The sequence below is a fragment of the Channa argus genome, chromosome 10 (assembly GCF_033026475.1).
Source record: "Channa argus isolate prfri chromosome 10, Channa argus male v1.0, whole genome shotgun sequence".
NCBI lineage: Eukaryota > Metazoa > Chordata > Actinopteri > Anabantiformes > Channidae > Channa > Channa argus.
In genome coordinates, this window is record NC_090206.1 from 16,912,413 (window position 1) to 16,931,728 (window position 19,316).

At 38.4% G+C, this 19,316-nt stretch overlaps 1 protein-coding gene across 8 annotated transcripts in view; it reads left to right on the forward strand.

Moving 5' to 3' along the window:
• Positions 1-4,519: 4,519 nt before the first annotated feature.
• atp11c (ATPase phospholipid transporting 11C) overlaps positions 4,520-19,316 on the forward strand; it is a 39,372-nt gene continuing 24,575 nt past the window's right edge. For 6 of the 8 annotated variants that reach the window (XM_067517569.1, XM_067517567.1, XM_067517568.1 and 3 more), the window contains exons 1-2: positions 4,520-5,063; positions 19,170-19,289. In XM_067517569.1, coding sequence (XP_067373670.1) covers positions 5,037-5,063; positions 19,170-19,289 — 147 coding nt within the window. In that variant the 5' untranslated portion in view covers positions 4,520-5,036. Of the gene's footprint in view, positions 5,064-8,387; positions 8,490-9,808; positions 9,948-19,169; positions 19,290-19,316 lie in introns of those variants that run through there. The other 2 variants (XM_067517574.1, XM_067517571.1) reach the window with 2 other exon arrangements.

Consider the following 19,316-nt stretch of genomic DNA (forward strand, 5'->3'; position numbering starts at 1 on the left):
TATGCCCAGAGCTTATTATCTCCTGAGCTTTACTTATATTTTGAAATTAAATTAGATTTTTTTAAGCATTTGCCTTGAGTCACAGATTTAATTTGTATTACCGCGACACAAGTGAGTGAAACACATCATAACATGCTAACCTCTGTAGTTTAAACCTAATTTATCCCTCAGTTTTAACATGCATGAACTTGCAGAGTTTGGGGTTGTGGCTGCATTCTGCATTCACTTTAAAAACACTAAAATCTCACCTAACACAACACGGGAGAGCCAAGGTCATCATGTCATCAGTCATCATCTTCAGTCTTGAGGAGTCCAACAGGTCAAATTATTCCTCAGAAAACTCAACAAAAACCCAAGATTTCTGAATGCAGTGAACAGACATCTCTGTAGCCTTGCTTCAATTTCTTTCAACAAGCAACAAGCTTGTAGCATCTTATTGATGTTACTCTGCTGCCACCATGTGGCTTTACACTGATTTACAGCAACCAGTTGCTCCAGTAGGTGCCATAAAAAAAACAGTTGACCAAGCACTGCAAAAATAACGCTGTTTTTGGTTTTGTCCATGTATGTTTATTCTTTCTAATGTCCAACATTAATTAGGTCCTTTTGTCCTCTTGCTAGAATCAGAAAACATTCTAAACCTTTGGTAAACATCTTTCACTGTGTTACTTTATGACTACTTTAAGATTTTCATAAGCATCAAACCATTCTCTCTGGCTAAGGAAACAAATCCACTAAAAACTGTACACTGTACATACATTTGATATATTTTGTAAAATCTGTATTTTATTTGAGATTTAAAGTTGGCACAGGTTTTATGCCACTTGCCTCCCTCTGCAACAAATTTCTACTGGGCTTGGACCACCACTGAGGATGGGCTATTGGGGATTCAGTGTCTTACCCAGCGACACTTCGACATATAGCCGAGACCGGGGATCGAACTACGGACCCTAAATGCTGCTTTGAAAGTATTACACTATTGTTTTAAAGTGTTATCTAAAGAATATTTTTGCAGTGATGAGGTCCATCAATACCACACAAACATCCTCTGTAAAGGAATAAAATGAGAATAAAGATGAAAAGCCTCAAATCTTCAAACGAACTTTAAACCGTTTCTTATTACCAATTTTTATATATGTGTTTGAAGGTATATGTCTGCGCACGAGCACTTGTATTTATGGAAAAAAAAAGCTTTTTGCTTACAGTTAGCAAATTGAGCAACATTTTGTTGGTCCCAACAAGTTTGAAGCCCTTTTTTAAGTGATAAGACTTTAAGAATTTAAGAATTGGGTAAAAGTTGGGGAATTTATTTAGTCACAATAAAAGTTCTCACAGCAAGAGAAATATGAACGTGTGTGTGTGTGCGTGTGTGTGTGTGTTTGTTTCAACTAGTTTTTGTTTTAATTATATATTATTCAACCTTTTGAGCTGTTCATCCTGGGAGAGGGACCCTTCCTCTACTGCCCTTCTTGAGGTTTGTTCAATTTATTTTGTTATTATTGGTTTTTGTTGGTGACTTTTTCCAAGTGTTGAGGAGACTGTCATGCCCACCAAAGCTCACCTCTGACAGTAGGTTATGTAGGTTAGAGTTGATTTGGTTTATTAATGTTTGCTTTTATGCTTTTTATGCTCACCTTTAAGCTCTAAAAATGTGCAATGTCATAATGAGCCTACAGTTTTACAGTGGCACTTAATAGTTTGTGAACTGCATAACTGTGACATAACACATGATTTAATTTTCACACATATTCTAAACTTAGATAATTGGAATTATGTCCAATTAAAGACATTGGAACATTTAAACAAATTAGATTACATAAAATAATTCATTAATAGTAAAAACGTATACATATTTGTGTATGGCAAAGGTGTTTAAACCTCCACAATTGTCGTCCGAAGGGAAAATTAGAGTCAAGTGTTCCAGTCAATAGGAAAACAATCATGTTCGAGTCTGGGAGGCTCTGCCTTATTTAAATAAGAGAAATCTGAGTGTACACTATCAAAGTCTTATCTTGACAGCAAAGGTTTGTAGAAAAGTGTCGTGGCTTGAACAATGGAGATTTCTGAAAAGAGATTTTGGAGCCCATGAGGCTGCAAAGGTCTACAAAAAGAAATTCTAAAGGGTTTAGAAACCACCAGTTCACTGTCTGGCAGTCTGTATCTATGCAGTAATAGAACAAATTTAAGGATTCACAAAATTTTAAGCACCACCATACATGTTATCCCAACATTATGGGCTAAATGTTATATATTTTAATGCTGTAGATTACTGCAAATGGCTTTATCCTGGATGGCACCAAGACGTTATCTACACTGCAGCTAACTCAGTGGTTTGACCTACAGGGAAAGCACAGGGGAAAAAAGTGTTACAAATATGTAAAAAAAAAAAAAACAAAATCAAACAATTATTTTTCTGTCCACATGGCGGCGGTAGAGTTTAACTTACAGAGGTGTTTGTGTTCAGTGGCAGTGGTATTGTGTGCCAGCTTATCTTAAAGCAGTAATCAAGTTTCGCTTACTTTTTTTGTTCCTGTTGTTGCTTTTAATGTCTAATATATGATTAACATTATGTAAACAAGTTTATCCTATAGTCGTCATTTGCTAACTGCAATTTCTGAATAGCCTAGAAATGTTTTATTGGTGACAGGAAGTCAAGACAATATGTTATATGAGGTTTGTAATGAAGCAGAAAGTTATGAGATTTGAACAGAGATTACAAACATTTTAAAACAATCACTATTCATCATAGCTCAATATCAACATCCATCCATGAATGTTCAGTATAGCTTCTCTCCTAAAATAGGTATTTATTGACCATAAAGTGGCAGAAAATATTGTTTGTCATGATTCTGTGGCTATGATGAGAGAGTCTGTTAAGATGTGAAGTTGTAGTTAAAGAAACTCTTTTGCTGTTTCATTGCTATTGCAACAGGTTGCAATATGTTCAGTGACCTAGTGGCAGCAAGAAAAAGAGAAGACAGCGGTTTCACATTTCCCTCGTTTGAGGTGTCGATTTGCAAATGGTTTCAAAATATGGTTTTAGAATATACAGGATCTATCAAATATATAATACGTGTGTCTTAGTTCCTTAGTTTCCTTTTCCTCAGTTGTTTCTGTCAGTGTTGGGCAGTAATAGTTTCCACTGAACTCCTACACACAGACTCTTGGGCACACAAAAAGCTTGCTGAACTGGTATCCTTGAATGCATTATTAGCATCTAAAAGTTATGTATAAATATTTATGTTTCCACTGTACGCACAAAAGAAAAAACTTTCTTGTTTTAGTTTTCACAATGACTACATCTATTTTCCAGCAAGAATGTCGTTGAGCCAAAGATGCAAAACGGGTGCCACATGTAAATAGCTGATTCATGCGATCACGCACAAAATGCAAATTAGCTTAACTACAAGACGATTTAATTTCATTTTGTTAGTTATATAAGCCATGATGGCAGGTGGTCTGAACATTGTTTTGATTTCACACTGCATGACCTATGTACATTATGAGGTTCAGACAGGTTCGTGTAATGCAAGTTTATACAAATTTTGTAATGCATGGTTAAAACAAATATTAGAATTCCTACAAATTTATTCAAAAATTAAAAATTCTAAAAGTTAAATGGTTTCTACTTTTCCACTTTGCCTTTGTACAGAACCTCTGGTGACTCTGGTGGTTAAGAGATTTACACAGATGTGTTACCAAATAAACCTAATGAATCCAAAGTCAAACTGTCCAGTCTCTCAGACAAATGTTACCCTGCCTGCTAATGTGAAGCCAGACTTGAGAGAACAAAGACGACTGCAATCTTGCATGGCTAGTTTAAATATTTCCATAAGCTTCCTCCCCTCCATTTGACAAGGATCATTATTTTTGCTAAGCTAACATTTCCACTTTAGTATGCAGGCCTGTGTTAGACTTTAGACTAGTTAGTCAGAAAGGTTGACTGACCCAGTGTCATCAAAACAACAGATGATAGCACATTTGATGTTAGAGAGCTGAGTGTTGAACCACAGATAATTACATCCAAACAAAACCTTTTTAAAATTATTTTCCTTAATGGTTTACTTCACAGTGTCTGGCAGTGTCTGGTTTATTGTGAAGCTGTTAATGTCATTTAATTTTCTTTTGAAACTTTGCGTTTTAACCACTGTTGTTGCTAATATAAAAATTATATTTACCAATTATAGGGCACCCCTTAAAGGCATGGATAAAAACATGTCCCCTAATGTCGGCAACTGCACAGAAAAGGTTTCAAAAAGCAAAGGTACATGATGAGAAGCACAGAGTTGACAAGTTTATATGTTATTAATGTTGATGAATATTCCTAAATTGTGCTGCTTGATACAAGCTTCAGTACGTTTGATGTAGCTGAACCTTATTGTTTGTAAATTTAGTTTTGTCTCTAATTTAAATTCGGTCTACTAGAAAAATGCAGGGAGAGGAAAAGAAGCCTGTAATTCAACGTCAACTACATTACCCATAATGCGGCGGGAGCGAAAGTCACCGCACCTTCGCCGGGTGGAGCTTGCGAACGTGGGAACGTTTGTGGAACACTGCTGGTCGCTGGAGTGAAAATAGAGAGAGAGGTGAGACGGTTTATGCACGGGGTCTGAAAGGAGAAGGAAGTTCATGGTGTGTCAGAGAGCAGTTAGTGTGTCAGCGGAGAGACAGACGTGAGGCGGGCAAATGATTTGCCCGAGTCTCAGCAACAGGGCGCAGAGCGACATGTCAGGCACCGTTTCAGCCGTGAGCCGAGAGAAGCGCGACTAGTTCACCGCAACGCGGAAAATATTCAGTGGGGAGAGAATGCGAATGGTGCGAATGAACCGTAATCAAACAAAATGGAAACGATGTAGCGTCGCTGCGGTCTTTCATATAGCTAGAACTAACGCTAGAGTAGAGACTAGATAGCTAAGGAGCTAGCAGGTTAACTAACGTACATGTAAAGTTATTCCCCGGAGAGGCTTGAAGCAGAGCCCGGAGGCGTCTGATGAACCAGAAGAGTTATTGAAAAACCTATATGAGATAACAAGAAGATGCTACGGAGAGGACTGAACCGTTTGGTATGTGTGTCAGCCACCAACACACACACACACACACACACACACACACACACAGTTACAGTGTGACATCCTGGAGCTCGTCTTGCTAACTTGAAGGTTTACTGCTGTAATTCTGCCTGAACAGAGTGGAAGCTGGAATTTGTCCCTCTCGTGTCGTTATTGCTGCAAATGCGTGAGAAACCAGCAAGCTTACAACAAACTGTTACTTCACACTGTCTTCACACAGCGGGCAGCTGTTTTCTCAGTTCCCTCCTGTAGTTACAGCCAGTCGTTTAGCTTCCTGCTAGGTGAGTTCTTTCCTGCCAGGAAGTCACGACAAATGCATGTTAGCTGGTTAAAACCATTGACCTCCACTCCCCCAGGTCACAAACGGGGATTGTGCTTTTACATGCCAGCTTACACCTATGCAAACTCACCTTGTTAAACATTTTGTTAAATGGACATTGAGAACAACATTGTTCGTGTACGTTTGCCTGCTTTTCTGTGTTTATATATTAATTCAGATTGGGGGTCTCAAGGTTTTGGGTGATCGCTCAGACCAAATAAGTCATTTAAGGTCCACTCTTTGGGCTGTCAGAAGTTGTTTTCATACACTAAAGAACTAGTCAGGTAATGGGAAATTAATCACAAGCTTTATTGCTAATAAAAACACTTATCAGTTGCAGCCCTCATCAGGGTGTAGGAGTCCTTTCTCTTTTTGCAGCAGTGGCTTTATTATCTGCATGTGCGTTGTATCTAGCCACTGCATGTGTTAAAGAAGTTGGTGTTTTTCCCAACCTGAACTGCTTTGACATCATATTTCACGACGGGTAAATTTAACGCCTAACCTTTTTTTAAGTTCATGTATTGGTTTTGTTGCCCCATTCATTCGTTAATCAGCTGTGAGTAGGGTTGTTGAAATCTAAAAGGCCAGGTTTTTGACTGCTAGACTGCCTTTACTGCTTCCTATTATGCACCAGTAACCTGTTGTTAACAGTAGTTTGAATCCCCCACTGGCTTTGTGAGCAGTATAGATACCGACAGTGAATAAGGAGAAGCAATATAATAATTATAGTGTCTGACCCTCATTCCGGCCTCACTCCAAGTGTTGCCAGGTCAGCTGATCATCTTGCTTCTGAAGAGGATTGCTGCTGTAGTTTCAACTTAGTGTGAGCTGTAAATAATATTTTGTGCGGAGCAGCCATCCACACTCATTGATACGCACAGTGCTGTTATCCCAGGCTGTGGCTCTCTGCCTCTTGATTAACCCCCCCCTCTTGCCCACAGGAGGTATATGTGCATCGTGAAGAGGGAGTGAAAAAGATGAGGGGAAAGGGCAACTGCATAAAGCAAAAGCCACAGGGGAAGCTTCGCATGTCTCACTTGACTTTCGCACAACTATACACTGAACTGCTAAACCCCAAGTGTGTGTTTGGATAATCATTAGAGATGGTTGTGGGAATGAGTGAGGCTGGGCTTTTCGTAAGAGGGGATGCTCCAAAGGTTGTAATGTTCTTGACAGGAATGCCAAATCACCCAGTTTCCTTTGATGCTCGTTCAAACACTTGAAGGCAGTAGTGTGATCTGTGAAAGGCAGAAGCCTGATAGAACTGTGATAGTATTCATTGTGGGAGCCCATACCAAAACTGCAAGTAGAACAGCACTGACAAAACACTAATCTGTTTTTTTTTTTTCATTCTGACCACAGTAACCAGTGGGCCTCCTCCTACTCACTCACTGGCTCACTCGTAGTCACACGTGTGAAGTTTCTGTTTTATGTTTTCTATTGTATTACTGCGAATAATCCTGTTCGGTAGGTACATGCACACAAGCTTCTGTAAAGTGTCCCAATCCCTCACATCCCAGTTAGGGGATAAAAGTTTGACAGGTATTCTTACTCTGTGCACAAAGACAGGAAATGGTCACATTTACACAAACTGACTTGCTTTGAATTTCATTTATATAATTATAAAACTTGAGGCTGAAACAGTTTATTATTTGATAAAATAAATTAACGGGTATTTTAAAATATTTCATTTTCATTAAATTCCCTTTTAAACGAAAAAAAGCACAAACCTCATTTATAGCCAACTTGTAAACTGGGAGGATTTACTGCTTATTTACTATCTCAAGATAGTAACATGATTAATCTTACATTTTGTTTTCTAACTAAATAATAATACTCATTTGAAAACTTAATATGACTGACAGGTTAAATAAAAACATTTCATGGTTGTAATTTATGTTTTCTAGGTCAGGAGTCTGTCTGTACTTAACTGTGGTGTGAGCACTAGTAAACAGGTCCTTACCTGACAGACGATGTTGTATGTGAAGGGTTGCATTTCAAGTTTATTTAAAGGCTGCAGGGCACTGCAAACCTGTTTCTCAGCTTGGGTAAGAATAGCTGCTGGTCTGAGCGAAACCTGCATATACACACCAGCATGATTAAGTGCAGGTGAAACTGACATGCTCACATAAAAGTACAATGTGATAGATAAAGCTGACTTTTATCATTACCATAATTTTGTTTTAAAAATGCTCTACCTGTATTTCTATATTGCATTCAGGTAATTTTTGCTTCATATACTGATGACTGGGAGCTGCCAGTAGCACATGTTTAAAACATGTTAGCTTTATCAACTGATGATAAGGGTCCTAAAACAGAAAAGTCGGTGTTGGGTGAGCAGTTAGGGAATAAGTGCATATAAAGACCAAAGACCAAGTAAAGAATGTTGGGCAATTTGATTTAACAGGCCTGTTTGAGTAGGAGAGATGCATATTGATCAGAGCTACTCTCAAATTTGCCATTATTAGTCTTGCACCCAGAACTGGCTGATGAACAGAATTGGTGACTGGGTGACTCCAACCTGAGAAACTGGATTGAGTGAGTGGGTGCAGCTACATATAATAGACATATCTTCAGATCCTTTCAAGCTTCCTGCATTGGCTAACCTTAGAGTGGCTGGGTCAGGTTGGATACAAGAGGGCCATGGAGGGTTTTATTTTGTGGCAGTTTTGCAGTTCCTTTAAAAAGCTTGGTTGAATTCTCAGTTTGTACCTCTAAATAATTCAGGTTGCCTCATGCATTTTGAATTCCCCTCACGTCGCTCCTCCCTCTCTTGACCCACGTATCCTCTCTGGGCTAGTGGCCCTCAAACTGCATCTGTCATCCATATATGTATAAAGGCTCATCCTGAGATCCTCTGTGCCATGCTCCAGCTCTAGCATTACTCAGAGAGCATTCACAGTGAGATGTGAAGAGAATGCTGAGAGGTGTTTGGGGATGTTTTTCTTTTTTTGGGGGTCGGTGTTTATGTTTCACTCTCTCTTTCCCTCTGAGCATAGAGAGAGGAGGAGTGCCTCCAGCTTCTGAGATGTTTCCGTCTTGTCACCTGAAATGATAGGGTTCTTGCTGACAGAGAGAAGAGGAACAGCAAAATCCAGAATGTGAGGATTTAACAAGTGTTGGAAGACATACGAACATACACAAACACACACACCTTGGTTAAGCAACAGCCTACAATAATTATCTCCACAGCAAACTCCCAGCTAGGCATGCAATATTGCTCAGTCACACTGAGAAAAATGAGTTGTTCTAAGGTGGTCACAGTTCAGTTGGAGGAAATGCTTGGTGAGACAAACCAGACCCAAATTAACCATGTCCTGTGTGAACAAGATGGAAGGACATTGATTTTTGTCATTAGTCTTGTTGCCCTCCTTTGCAGTGTTTAAAGATAATTAATTGAATAGCAATTACAGACAGTGTATATGGCTATATTATTAAAGATAATGTCATCAGTATGGTTGTTGCTGAGATCGAGATTTTTAAAGCTTTCCAGCGTTAGAATGTACTGTAAATGCCTTTTTTTGTTGGTATTGCATGGCTCTCCGCCAAACATGGTTGAGGGAATTAAAGCAATTGTAGTGTTGTGCAGTTTAGTAAACCTACAACCTATACTCTGCACAGAAAAAGCATCTGCATCAAGCTCCTTCATCTAAGTAGTTGAATCTAGTCATTTGTTCTACACACACGTACAAAAAGGGTGTATGTGCACTGGGGTGGAACACCATACTTCATTACTAGCTACAGTACTTAAAATTCTCTTTAATTATAGACTAATGTGTGACAAGGTTGGAGCTCATTACGTAGGTTTTCTCTGTAGAACCACTGGAATAATGCACTTTTGCCATTCTCTCCAGGATTTAGTGTGCTAACTTGTCTAGAGGATGATGACTAGAGAGGCAAAGTTGCTGGGGAAAGAGGAGTAACATGTAATCTTAAAACCAAAACCTCAGTAATTGAATGCTCTAAGATTATAAACTGGTTAAAATATAGCATGCCTAGAAAATACATCTGCCCATTTTGATTGTAATATTTAGGCTACATTCCTAAATTCTGTTTAGTCTTTGTGAGGTTCTGTTTTGAGGAACAGCATATATTAGATACAGTAATAACCACAGACCTCTGTGGTATTGTGGTACTTGTTTACACATTTCCCATTGTAACATTCAGACATGTTTTGTTTACCAAAATGTTTTAGTAAGTAGTATGTTGCAGTAAGTAGTTAAGAAATTATCTGTCTGCCACTTTTGAGGCGATCAATGATTGAGAAAGCAGCTCCCAGAGCGAGGTTGTGATGGATTTTTTCTCCTCCCCATTGTCGAGGGACCAAGTGTAATGTAGGCCAGTACCAGCCCATGGTACAGTACACACTGTGTCTTGTACAGCTGCAGGGATGCTAGCAGAACAATGGGCCTTTGCCTATCCACAACAGCTCCTTAGGATCAGCCCTCAGTTCAAGTTGGACTATTATTATTGTGTGCAAACAGCTGACAGAGTAGAGAATAGCCTTTGATTTAGGGCCTATATGCTTTAGGGCAAGTGTTGGTGAATCCATGATGAAGGTAAATCCTATTATAGTTTCTATGAAGTAATGGCTCTACCTTGTCTTGTTTTGGTATTGTTTGTTGCAATATTCTTGTAAATTGATATTAAGGAGTATGCTACATTTGTTAAATAATTAGCAGTACACCGATCACTGCATTTTGCAGCATTCTTTTAAGCTGTAATGTGTTACATGGAAATCAAGTTGTGGGAAAAGTTTGGCAATAATAATTGTAACAGTAAGAGGTTTTTTTTTTCTTAATAGTCCAAAATAGTATTCCTTTTAATTGTATGCTATTTTTAATTTTTGTTCCCTCTGGGAAAACATTTCTACTCATTCTCACCTTTACATCATCAGTCATCTCTATATCAGCCTGACTGCTTGTTCCTTTTTTGTCATCACCTTTTAACAACACAGTATTTTTCTTTAGTTATTTTAAGGAAGGAGGTGAATTACAGCTATTTTAGTGATAAAGTAAATAAAGGAATTGGCTATATTTATTAACAAAATTAAATTACAAAATACTTGTTAGTGCTTTTCCAACTATTTTGATGCAAGAGTGAAATATTTACCATTATTTTTAGTGTTAGTGTAACTGGTAAATGTTATGGAATTAGGTTTTCTGTGATTAGAAATGTTTAAAAATTATCTATATCCATCAATTTCTATATCTATAGCTATATAGAGATAGATAGATATATCCATATCTAGATATATATACAGTATCTCTCTATAGAGATAGATATAGATAGATATGTATATACAGATGGATAGATATATCTCAAATGATCTTTGTGCTGTAATAAGACAAAAAGAGTCATTTAAGTGTCAAGTTTTAATGTTAATTTGTCTTTGTGCTATATTTTCTTCAAAAGATAATGTAGCCTGTGCAATGAGCACTTGGATGTGTAATCAAAAGTGAGAGAGTTACAATTAGTGAGGCAGAGTGAATGTGCTGGAAGATAACAGGCAAGTGGGCTGACAAGAAAAAGAGAGGGAGAATGAAATAGAGGTGAGTGCCAGATAGAGTACTGCAGTGACTAACAGCACTGACTCAACGTGTGCATCCTTCCCTTTGCATTTAAACATTAATCACTCTGCTCTCTCAATGTGCCATAATAGCAACTTTATGTTGCAGTTAGGCTGGTTTACTGTTATCATCTATATTTCTTGAAACGGTTTGTAGAAGTTTAAGCATTTGCTCTGCCATTCATTCATTCTATTAATCTCTGAATACCAGTTGATGCTAAGGCCTGTTTTGCTTTAATGTCACAGATCTTCTCTAAGTGCTTTCCCTTTTATGGCTTCTCCTTCGTCTGGCAATAGCGGAAACTGCCAATAGGTACTGCACTCAATGGCAGATAAGGCTGACCTGTGATTAATCCACTTGAAGTGAGAGCAACATCATAAAACCTCATAGAATAGATAACATGCAGTTGGAGATGATTTTAAGTCGTTGTACCGTAATTGATTAAGTACTAAGCCACACATAGAGCCCAGTTATGTCATGTACTTGTAGAACCAGATGAGATGAGATAATACTGGTACATTTTTGCTCAGAGAATTGGATTATATAGATATTGTGGTCAAATGGGAATCGAATTAACAGCAGCTCTTTCATTCTTAGTTTATTGCTGAGTTTTATTAGTACACGTGCAGCAGATAAAGAAATGTTGTCATGCATGTTTTTTTCTTTTGCACAGCTCCCTTACACCTCATTAAATTTGTTTTAAGTTTAATCTTCCTGCTTTCTGTAGTCTGTGTGTGTGTGTGGTGTATTTGCCTGCTGTCAAAAATCTGCAAGAGCAGACAGATCAGAACAAAGCTTCTGACTCTGTTTTTTTGGGGGGGTTTACTTTTTTTCAATTTGCCTCAACACTTTTGCCTGTAAAACTTATAGCATCAATTTGTTTGACCACTCTACTTGTTAGGGTAAATAATACTTGCTGTGCCATTGTTTGCTAAGATACTTGCCAGATTAATTCGCTTGACACCAAACATTCCTCGTTTGGAGATGCACATGTCAGCTGCCAGAGTCGGCATTAGAACGAGGTTTGCTGTCCAGAGTAGCCATGAGAGCCAAACCACAACACAGATTTACAGACCATAAATGGTAACATGATAGTGAGTGAAGTACAGCTAGGAAACAGATTATTTATGTCGTGTCACCTGACGGTTGTGTACGCTGACCAACCCAAAATAGGTAAAAATTCAAGCTACTCTGCACCAATCAGCACAAGAGAAAGACCCCTCCAGGATGTGTACTGATCTACTGATCTTCAAGAATAAATAAAGTAATTCTAGAATAGTTTTATGGGTCTTGTATGTCATAAACAATAAGTAATACCAACAGGAATCTTGTCAAACCAAGTGTTCCTTTATAACGTTTGATTGGTTGAACTAATTTTAGAGCTGGAACAATTAGGGATCAGTTGAACAGCATCAATGCACACTGCCTGGAAATGATCCATCCTCCAAGCTAAATTACCAAGCATTTTTTCCCCGTGCTATATAAATGCACTTTGATACTGTAGGTTTGTTAAACAAAACATTTCATTGTCACATCATTTGGTATTTTATCCCATCAAATCATAATCTTAGCCTAATCAGTTAATGATATAAGGAAGAAAACAAGCTGCAGATGAATGCACGATGAAAGCAGTTATTAGCAGCTGCCTTAGTTTATTTTACCAGTATTGCTGCTACTCAAGTTATCTGTGGTTATGTTTGAGAGACTGGATTGTACTGTGGTTGAAGTGATGTATACACCCATTTAACTGTTTGAAGAAGTGACACAATGAAACCTGCATATATTGCATGACAGTTTTCCTTTTTACAAGTGATGACTGCTGACACACAAAATTAAATTAAAAGTACCAAACTGCATTCATCCTTAAAAAATATTACTAATATATTATTATTATTATTATTATTATTAAAATATGATTAAAATGTTGTTTTTTTAACTTGCAATATATGATTTCATCATTGTCGACATATAGAGTGATTCTAAAGAATTTCAATAATATTGCCACATCCCACAGTATTTGGAAATGACCTTAGTTAAATCATCATATCTGATACAGTGTCATTTGCATTTAAAAATTATGTAATATTTTCCATTTAAAAACTTTCATAGCAAATCAGAAAGTTACGGTTGTGATGGGTATTTGATGGGACACTTTGTTGGGCCTCGTAATGTTCTGGTCACCCAGTGTATTTATTCAGCTAACGGCATGCAGATTGTATCAAAGCAGGATAGTCAGTGAATAGTGAGATGGTGTGACAGGGTGCAGTGTCATCAGACCATAGTCCTCTTGGGAATACTGTCGCTAGGTCTCAGTGGAGCACCTCCCCCTAATTCTCCCAGCCGATGCTCTTTTCTCAATGTGCGCATAATTGAATTTATAGTAGAATTTAATGCAAAGTTTCAGGCTCCCTCAATTCTCTAATGCACCAATTATTTCTGACTGAGCAATTACATCTCAGTTCAGTTGAGCATTGGATGTTTGCTTTATCGATCTCACTCAAATTTTTTTGCTGATGCTTTTACATCAAAGATTAATGTACTGTTGAGTATTGACATACTGGTACTTGAGTCTTGGCCACTTATGATTTACTTGCTAAAATCAGGATGATGGGATAACTTTGTTTGGCCTTTGATAATTAGCAAAGATAATCCAATCAGTTCTATTTTTCCGTACGCGTTTGTAGCCCACAGCTTGCTTTAGTTTAGCCTTGCGATCATATAACTGCTAAAAATTGTTTAAATATTTTTTTTAATGCTGCCAACAAATTTAGTCATTTAGTAGTTTTTCTCCTATCTTTAGGACTGCAGTGCATATAGAATCTCATTTTCAGCATGAATCATGTGTGTAGATGGCACTTGTTTTTGAAAGTTGTTACTGAGGTGCAGAACATGCTTATGTAAGTTAAAGCAACATCGTGATCGTTTAGTCTACACAAGCACTAGTGTTTGTATGTTCACGAACCTTAATCTTAATTTTGAAACTGTATCCATTAAGTGTCCCTGGGCAAGACACTGAACCCCTAACAGCCCATTCCCCTCCCCAGCTGTGCAGTGCCGGTCCAAGCCCGGCAGAAATTGGGGAGGGTTGCATCAGGAAGGGCATCCGGCGTAAAAACTGCCAAATCAACATGCGGACAATGATCCGCTGTGGTGACCCTGAACTCACGGGATAAGCCGAAAGGAGAGATCCATTACCATAGCTTGTGGCTGTGGCACAGGTTAAAGATTGGTAGTATCTGAAGCCAGCCAACTAATACTTCTGACAGTCTGACTTGTAACCACCAAGTACAAGCCAAAGCTCAAGGCTAATTTGTTTGTACTTGTTTTTATTTTTCATTTGCACAGCCCTTTGTGATTTATTTTTCTGGTCATACTTTATTTCCTAACGTTGTTAACAGTGCCTGTTGTATATCTGGAATGTGGCTGTTAGAAGATAGTCTCCTTTACTGTACAAAGGGGAACTGTATCTTACTGAAACAGTACGTCTGATTGAAATGCATGTACAAGGGTAGTCTATGGGGGTGTTCTTGGCTTGCTAGTCTTCCTGGGGGCTGGTTGTTGTTTTGATATAGAAAACCTTGATGTAATTAGTGTCCTTGGATGCTCTTGAATTTCTTTCACTCAAATTCTTTCTATCTCCCTTCATCCTCTGGCAGGCAGTCTGTCCGGTCCTGCTGAAGAAGTGTCAGTGTGTGCCGAGTGTGTAGGGGATGTTGGATTTGACAGCCATACTGAGGTGTGAACATGGCTGCTCATGCATAAGGGAGCATTATGTAAGCCTGTTGGCTACCTTCTCTTCTCTGGACTGCAGAGACTAGAGAAATATTTTAGAATTCTAACAAATTTGCTCTTGTTTTACCTTTAATTAGAAACATATTATTTTGTAAATTAGAGTCGTGCATGCTGTGTTATTTGTGTTCACATGCATAAATTAGACTTCCAAATGTTTGAGGCTATTCTTTGATCTAACCCTTTGTTGGCAGCAGAATTTGGGCAGCTCGCTGTCCAGGTGGCCATAATTAACGCATTCCCTGGCACTTGTCCAGGATCAGATGTTCATGGTAATTTGTCCCTTCAACCCACATATTATTGGCCTTTATATTATTTAAAGCAGATTCCTTCTCCAAACACAGATTAGAAGATTTAGAAGAAAACATTTTCCGCACAAAAAAAACATAGCACTAGCAACGACAGTAGACCAAATTATTAAGGTAATATGTATATACTATATATATGTGCTGTAATGTTTTTTGGAACAAACTCTGACTTAGAGCCAGACTATACAACTCTTGATAATCAAGCGGGCTGTTGCATCCAAGTCAGTCCACTCTGTCATCAAATTCTGACACTGTGTCAAACCCCGTGGTGTCTTAAGGTTATGTGCAAAGTTCAATTCAATTCAATTCAACTTTATTTATATAGCGCCAATTCACAACAAAGTCATCTCAGGGCACTTTACAGAATAAAGTCAAGATTATAAAGATGTATAAAGAGAACCCAACAGTTCCCCCTGGAGCAAGGCATAGGCAACAGTGGAGAGGAAAAACTCCCTTTAACGGAAGAAACCTCCAGCAGAACCAGGCTTAGGGTGGACGGCCATCTGCCTCGACCGGTTGGGGTGAGTGGAAACGGGAGAGAGAAAAGAACAGAGCAACAAGAAGCAACAACAAAATATCAGGCAGATTGGTAGGACCAGTAGCTGCACACTGGAAGACACACAGCTTGAAAGCCAGGGACACCTGCAGAAAGCGACAGAGAGAGGGGGACAGAGAAGGACAAAGACAACTACGGGAGACAACACACAGAGTTAATGACATAGAGTGGTGACAATTGCGGGGTGAGAGGAGAGGAGAGATGGTCAAGAGGAGGAAAGGAGCTCAGTGCATCGGGGGGTGGGTCCCCCAGCAGTCTAAGCCTATGGCAGCATAACTATAACTAACTATATGCTTTATTAAAGAGGAAAGTTTTAAGTGTAGACTTAAAAGTAGAGAGGGTGTCTTTTCCCGAATCTGAACTGGAGCTTGATAGCTAAAGGCTCTACCTCCCATTCTACCTTTGGAAATTCTGGGAACCACAAGTAGGCCTGCATTCTGAGATCGAAGTGGTCTACTGGGATGATATGGTGCTATGAGATCTTCTATATATGATGGAGCCTGACTGTTCAGAGCTTTATATGTAAGAAGCAGGGTTTTAAATTCTATTCTAGATTTTATGGGAAGCCAATGGAGAGAAGCTAGTGAAGGTGAAATATGATCTCTCTTGCTAGTTCCAGTCAGCACTCTTGCTGCGGCATTTTGGATTAATTGCAGGCTCTTTAGGGAGTTACTGGGGCATCCTGAAAGTAGGGAATTACAGTAGTCCAACCTAGAGGTAACAAATGCATGGACCAGTTTTTCGGCATCACTTTGAGACAGGATGCTCCTAATTTTGGCAATGTTCCGTAGGTGGAAGAAGGCTGTTCTAGATATTTGTTTTACATGTGAGTTAAAGGACAAATCCTGGTCAAAAATAACTCCAAGGTTCCTTGCAGTAGTACTGGAGGCCAGACTTATGCTATCTAGAGTAACAATATGGTTGGACATCATATCTCTGAGATTTTTGGGCCCAACTACTATGACTTCACTTTTGTCTGAGTTTAATAGTAAAACATTGTGGGACATCCAGGCCTTTATGTCTTGTAGGCATGCTTGAAGTTTTATTAACTGATTATTTTCATCTGGTTCCATAGATAAATATAGCAGGGTATCATCAGCATAGCAGTGGAAATTTATGGCGTGTTTTCTAATTATGTTGCCTAAAGGAGACATATATAAAATAAAAAGTATCGGTCCTAACACAGAGCCTTGTGGAACTCCATAGCTAACCTTTGTGTGCATGGAGGATTCATCATTAACATGAACAAATTGAAATCTGTCAGATAGATAAGATTTAAACCAACCTAGTGCAGTTCCTTTAATCCCAATTTCATGTTCCAGTCTCTGTAATAAAATGTTATGATCAATGGTATCAAATGCAGCACTAAGATCTAACAGAACAAGTATAGAGATGAGTCCATTATCTGAGGCCATGAGAAGATTGTTGGTGACTTTTACCAGTGCTGTTTCTGTACTGTGATGAACTCTAAATCTTGACTGAAAGTCTTCATACAAATTATTCCTATGAAGGTGATCACATAATTGTTTTGCAACTACTTTTTCAATTATTTTAGAAATAAAGGGGAGATTAGATATTGGTCTGTAATTGGCTAAAACACCTGGGTCAAGACAGGGTTTTTAAAGTAGTGGTTTAATTACAGCTAACTTATAGGCCTGTGGTACATAGCCTGTTTCTAAAGATAGATTGATGATATCTAATATGAACGTATCTATTAAGGGTAAAGCTTCCTTGAGCAGCTTAGCTAGAATAGGGTCTAACAGGGAGGTTGTTGGTTTAGATGAGGTAATAATTGAAGTTAGCTCAGAGAGATCTATGGGTAAAAAGCAGGGATTGGGGCCTTATCGATGACTCTAGCACTGCTGTACATGAAGATCTAGCTGTAATTTTTGGGGGGAGAATCACTAGAATGTGGCCCACTGATTCTGGCCTTCTCTGATTGGTTAAAGAGTGAGCCCCACTCACAACCTTTTGGAAGAAAATGTCTCTGCACTGCTGCAAGTGCTCTTCTGTGCGTCTTTGTCACAGGAGTCTTTGACAGGATCTCTCCATATTAGGAGAAGTTATAGAATATATCTAAAAAGTTGCAAGTGTTGCATATTAACAACAAACTCTTCATCTAATGGTGATGAACCAGTCTAAACTTCTTGTCTGGGCCAAAGTTTTAGTATGTAGGAGGTATGTCAAACAGGCTGAGCAACTGACTATCAATATGTAATATAAACACAATATTCCTAGAAAATGAACATATTCCCAGATCTGCTTCCTTGCTTATTTGATGAACAGTAATGAAAGGCATACACAGATCCAGACACACATACAGATTACTTTCTTATTTGATTACTTCTGTCCACCAAATCAGATACTACCTTATTTGGTGCATAGAATGGTTAACTGCTCTATCACATCAAAATGTTTATTGTATAGTTAATTGTTAAAATAGTCTATTCATTGTGAAATAAGGGCCATGCTATCTGAGAGCAGCCAATTTTTTTTGGCTGCACTTTGTCTCTTCAAGACAGTAAAAATAGTGTATGCTTGTGTGGGAGTTTTGGGATCAGGTTGACTAACTTTCCTCTCTGGTATTCCCGTGTTATTACAAAGTTGTAATAATGATGCTTGCTAAGCTTTTGTAAAATAAATATAATTATGCCCAGTTGCAGCCTCAGGTGACTTCACACACACAATTCTGGAATCAGTTTTTAAAATTAAAAAGCATAAAGGGAAGGGAAAAGGAAACGATTAATCCCTTAAAATTCTTGTATATTTAGGTCATCATTCATATTAATGTTTTTTTTTTTTTTGACATTGACACAAAGCATTGATACAGAGCTCTTGACATAGAGCTCTTGACTCAGTTCCTGCAGTATTTGTTCTTTCAGACATTTGGTGTGTGTGTGTGTGTGTGTGTGTGTGTGTGTGCGCGCCTTTCTTGGTGTGACGTGAAAGAGCTAGCTCGACCCATAAATCTTAACACAGCATTTTTCTACTGGCTGCTCATATTTATTACTCATTTATTTTCGACAAGTGACCACCTGGCTGAGAAGAAATTAAGTTATAGTCCCTGCACAATCACCATTTTGGCCCATTGACCCTTGTCATACTTTTCATTGTCTCCTCTCTGAATTATTGGCTTGTGTACAACACTTTTCTAGTGGAGTGCTTTTCAAGTCTTTTTAATTTTCTGCACCACTGTAGAATTCTAATCTTTTAATACTTTAACCTGTGGGTGGAATTTCAACCTCAAAAGAGTTGCTACTTGCTTATGGCTACAACAAATTCTTTGTAATCACTGTGTATTTCTAGTACTTAAAATAACAATGCACCAAAAAAGTCTTGCTTTTGTTCATTGATTCTACATCTGGATCTCAGATGGTTGTGTGGAATTTGACCTGTATGATACACATTTTATTTTTTCTTAGAGTGGACTGAACTTGTTGATTGTCTGACTGTTCTGGTGGAGAGAAGTCCCTACAGCTATTGTTTCCTTGTTGTTTAGTATTGTTTTGTTTTTTTCCTCTTATTTGATATTTTGTCATCTCCTGTTTCCTCCTCTAGCTGGGCAGTGATGAAAGAAGAGTAGACAGTAGGACTATCTTCATTGGCCATCAGTCAGGCACTACCAGTGAGGCTTTCATCCCACCCAAATTCTGTGATAACAGGATTGTGTCCTCCAAGGTAAGCAGCATGCTTCCTTTCACATGC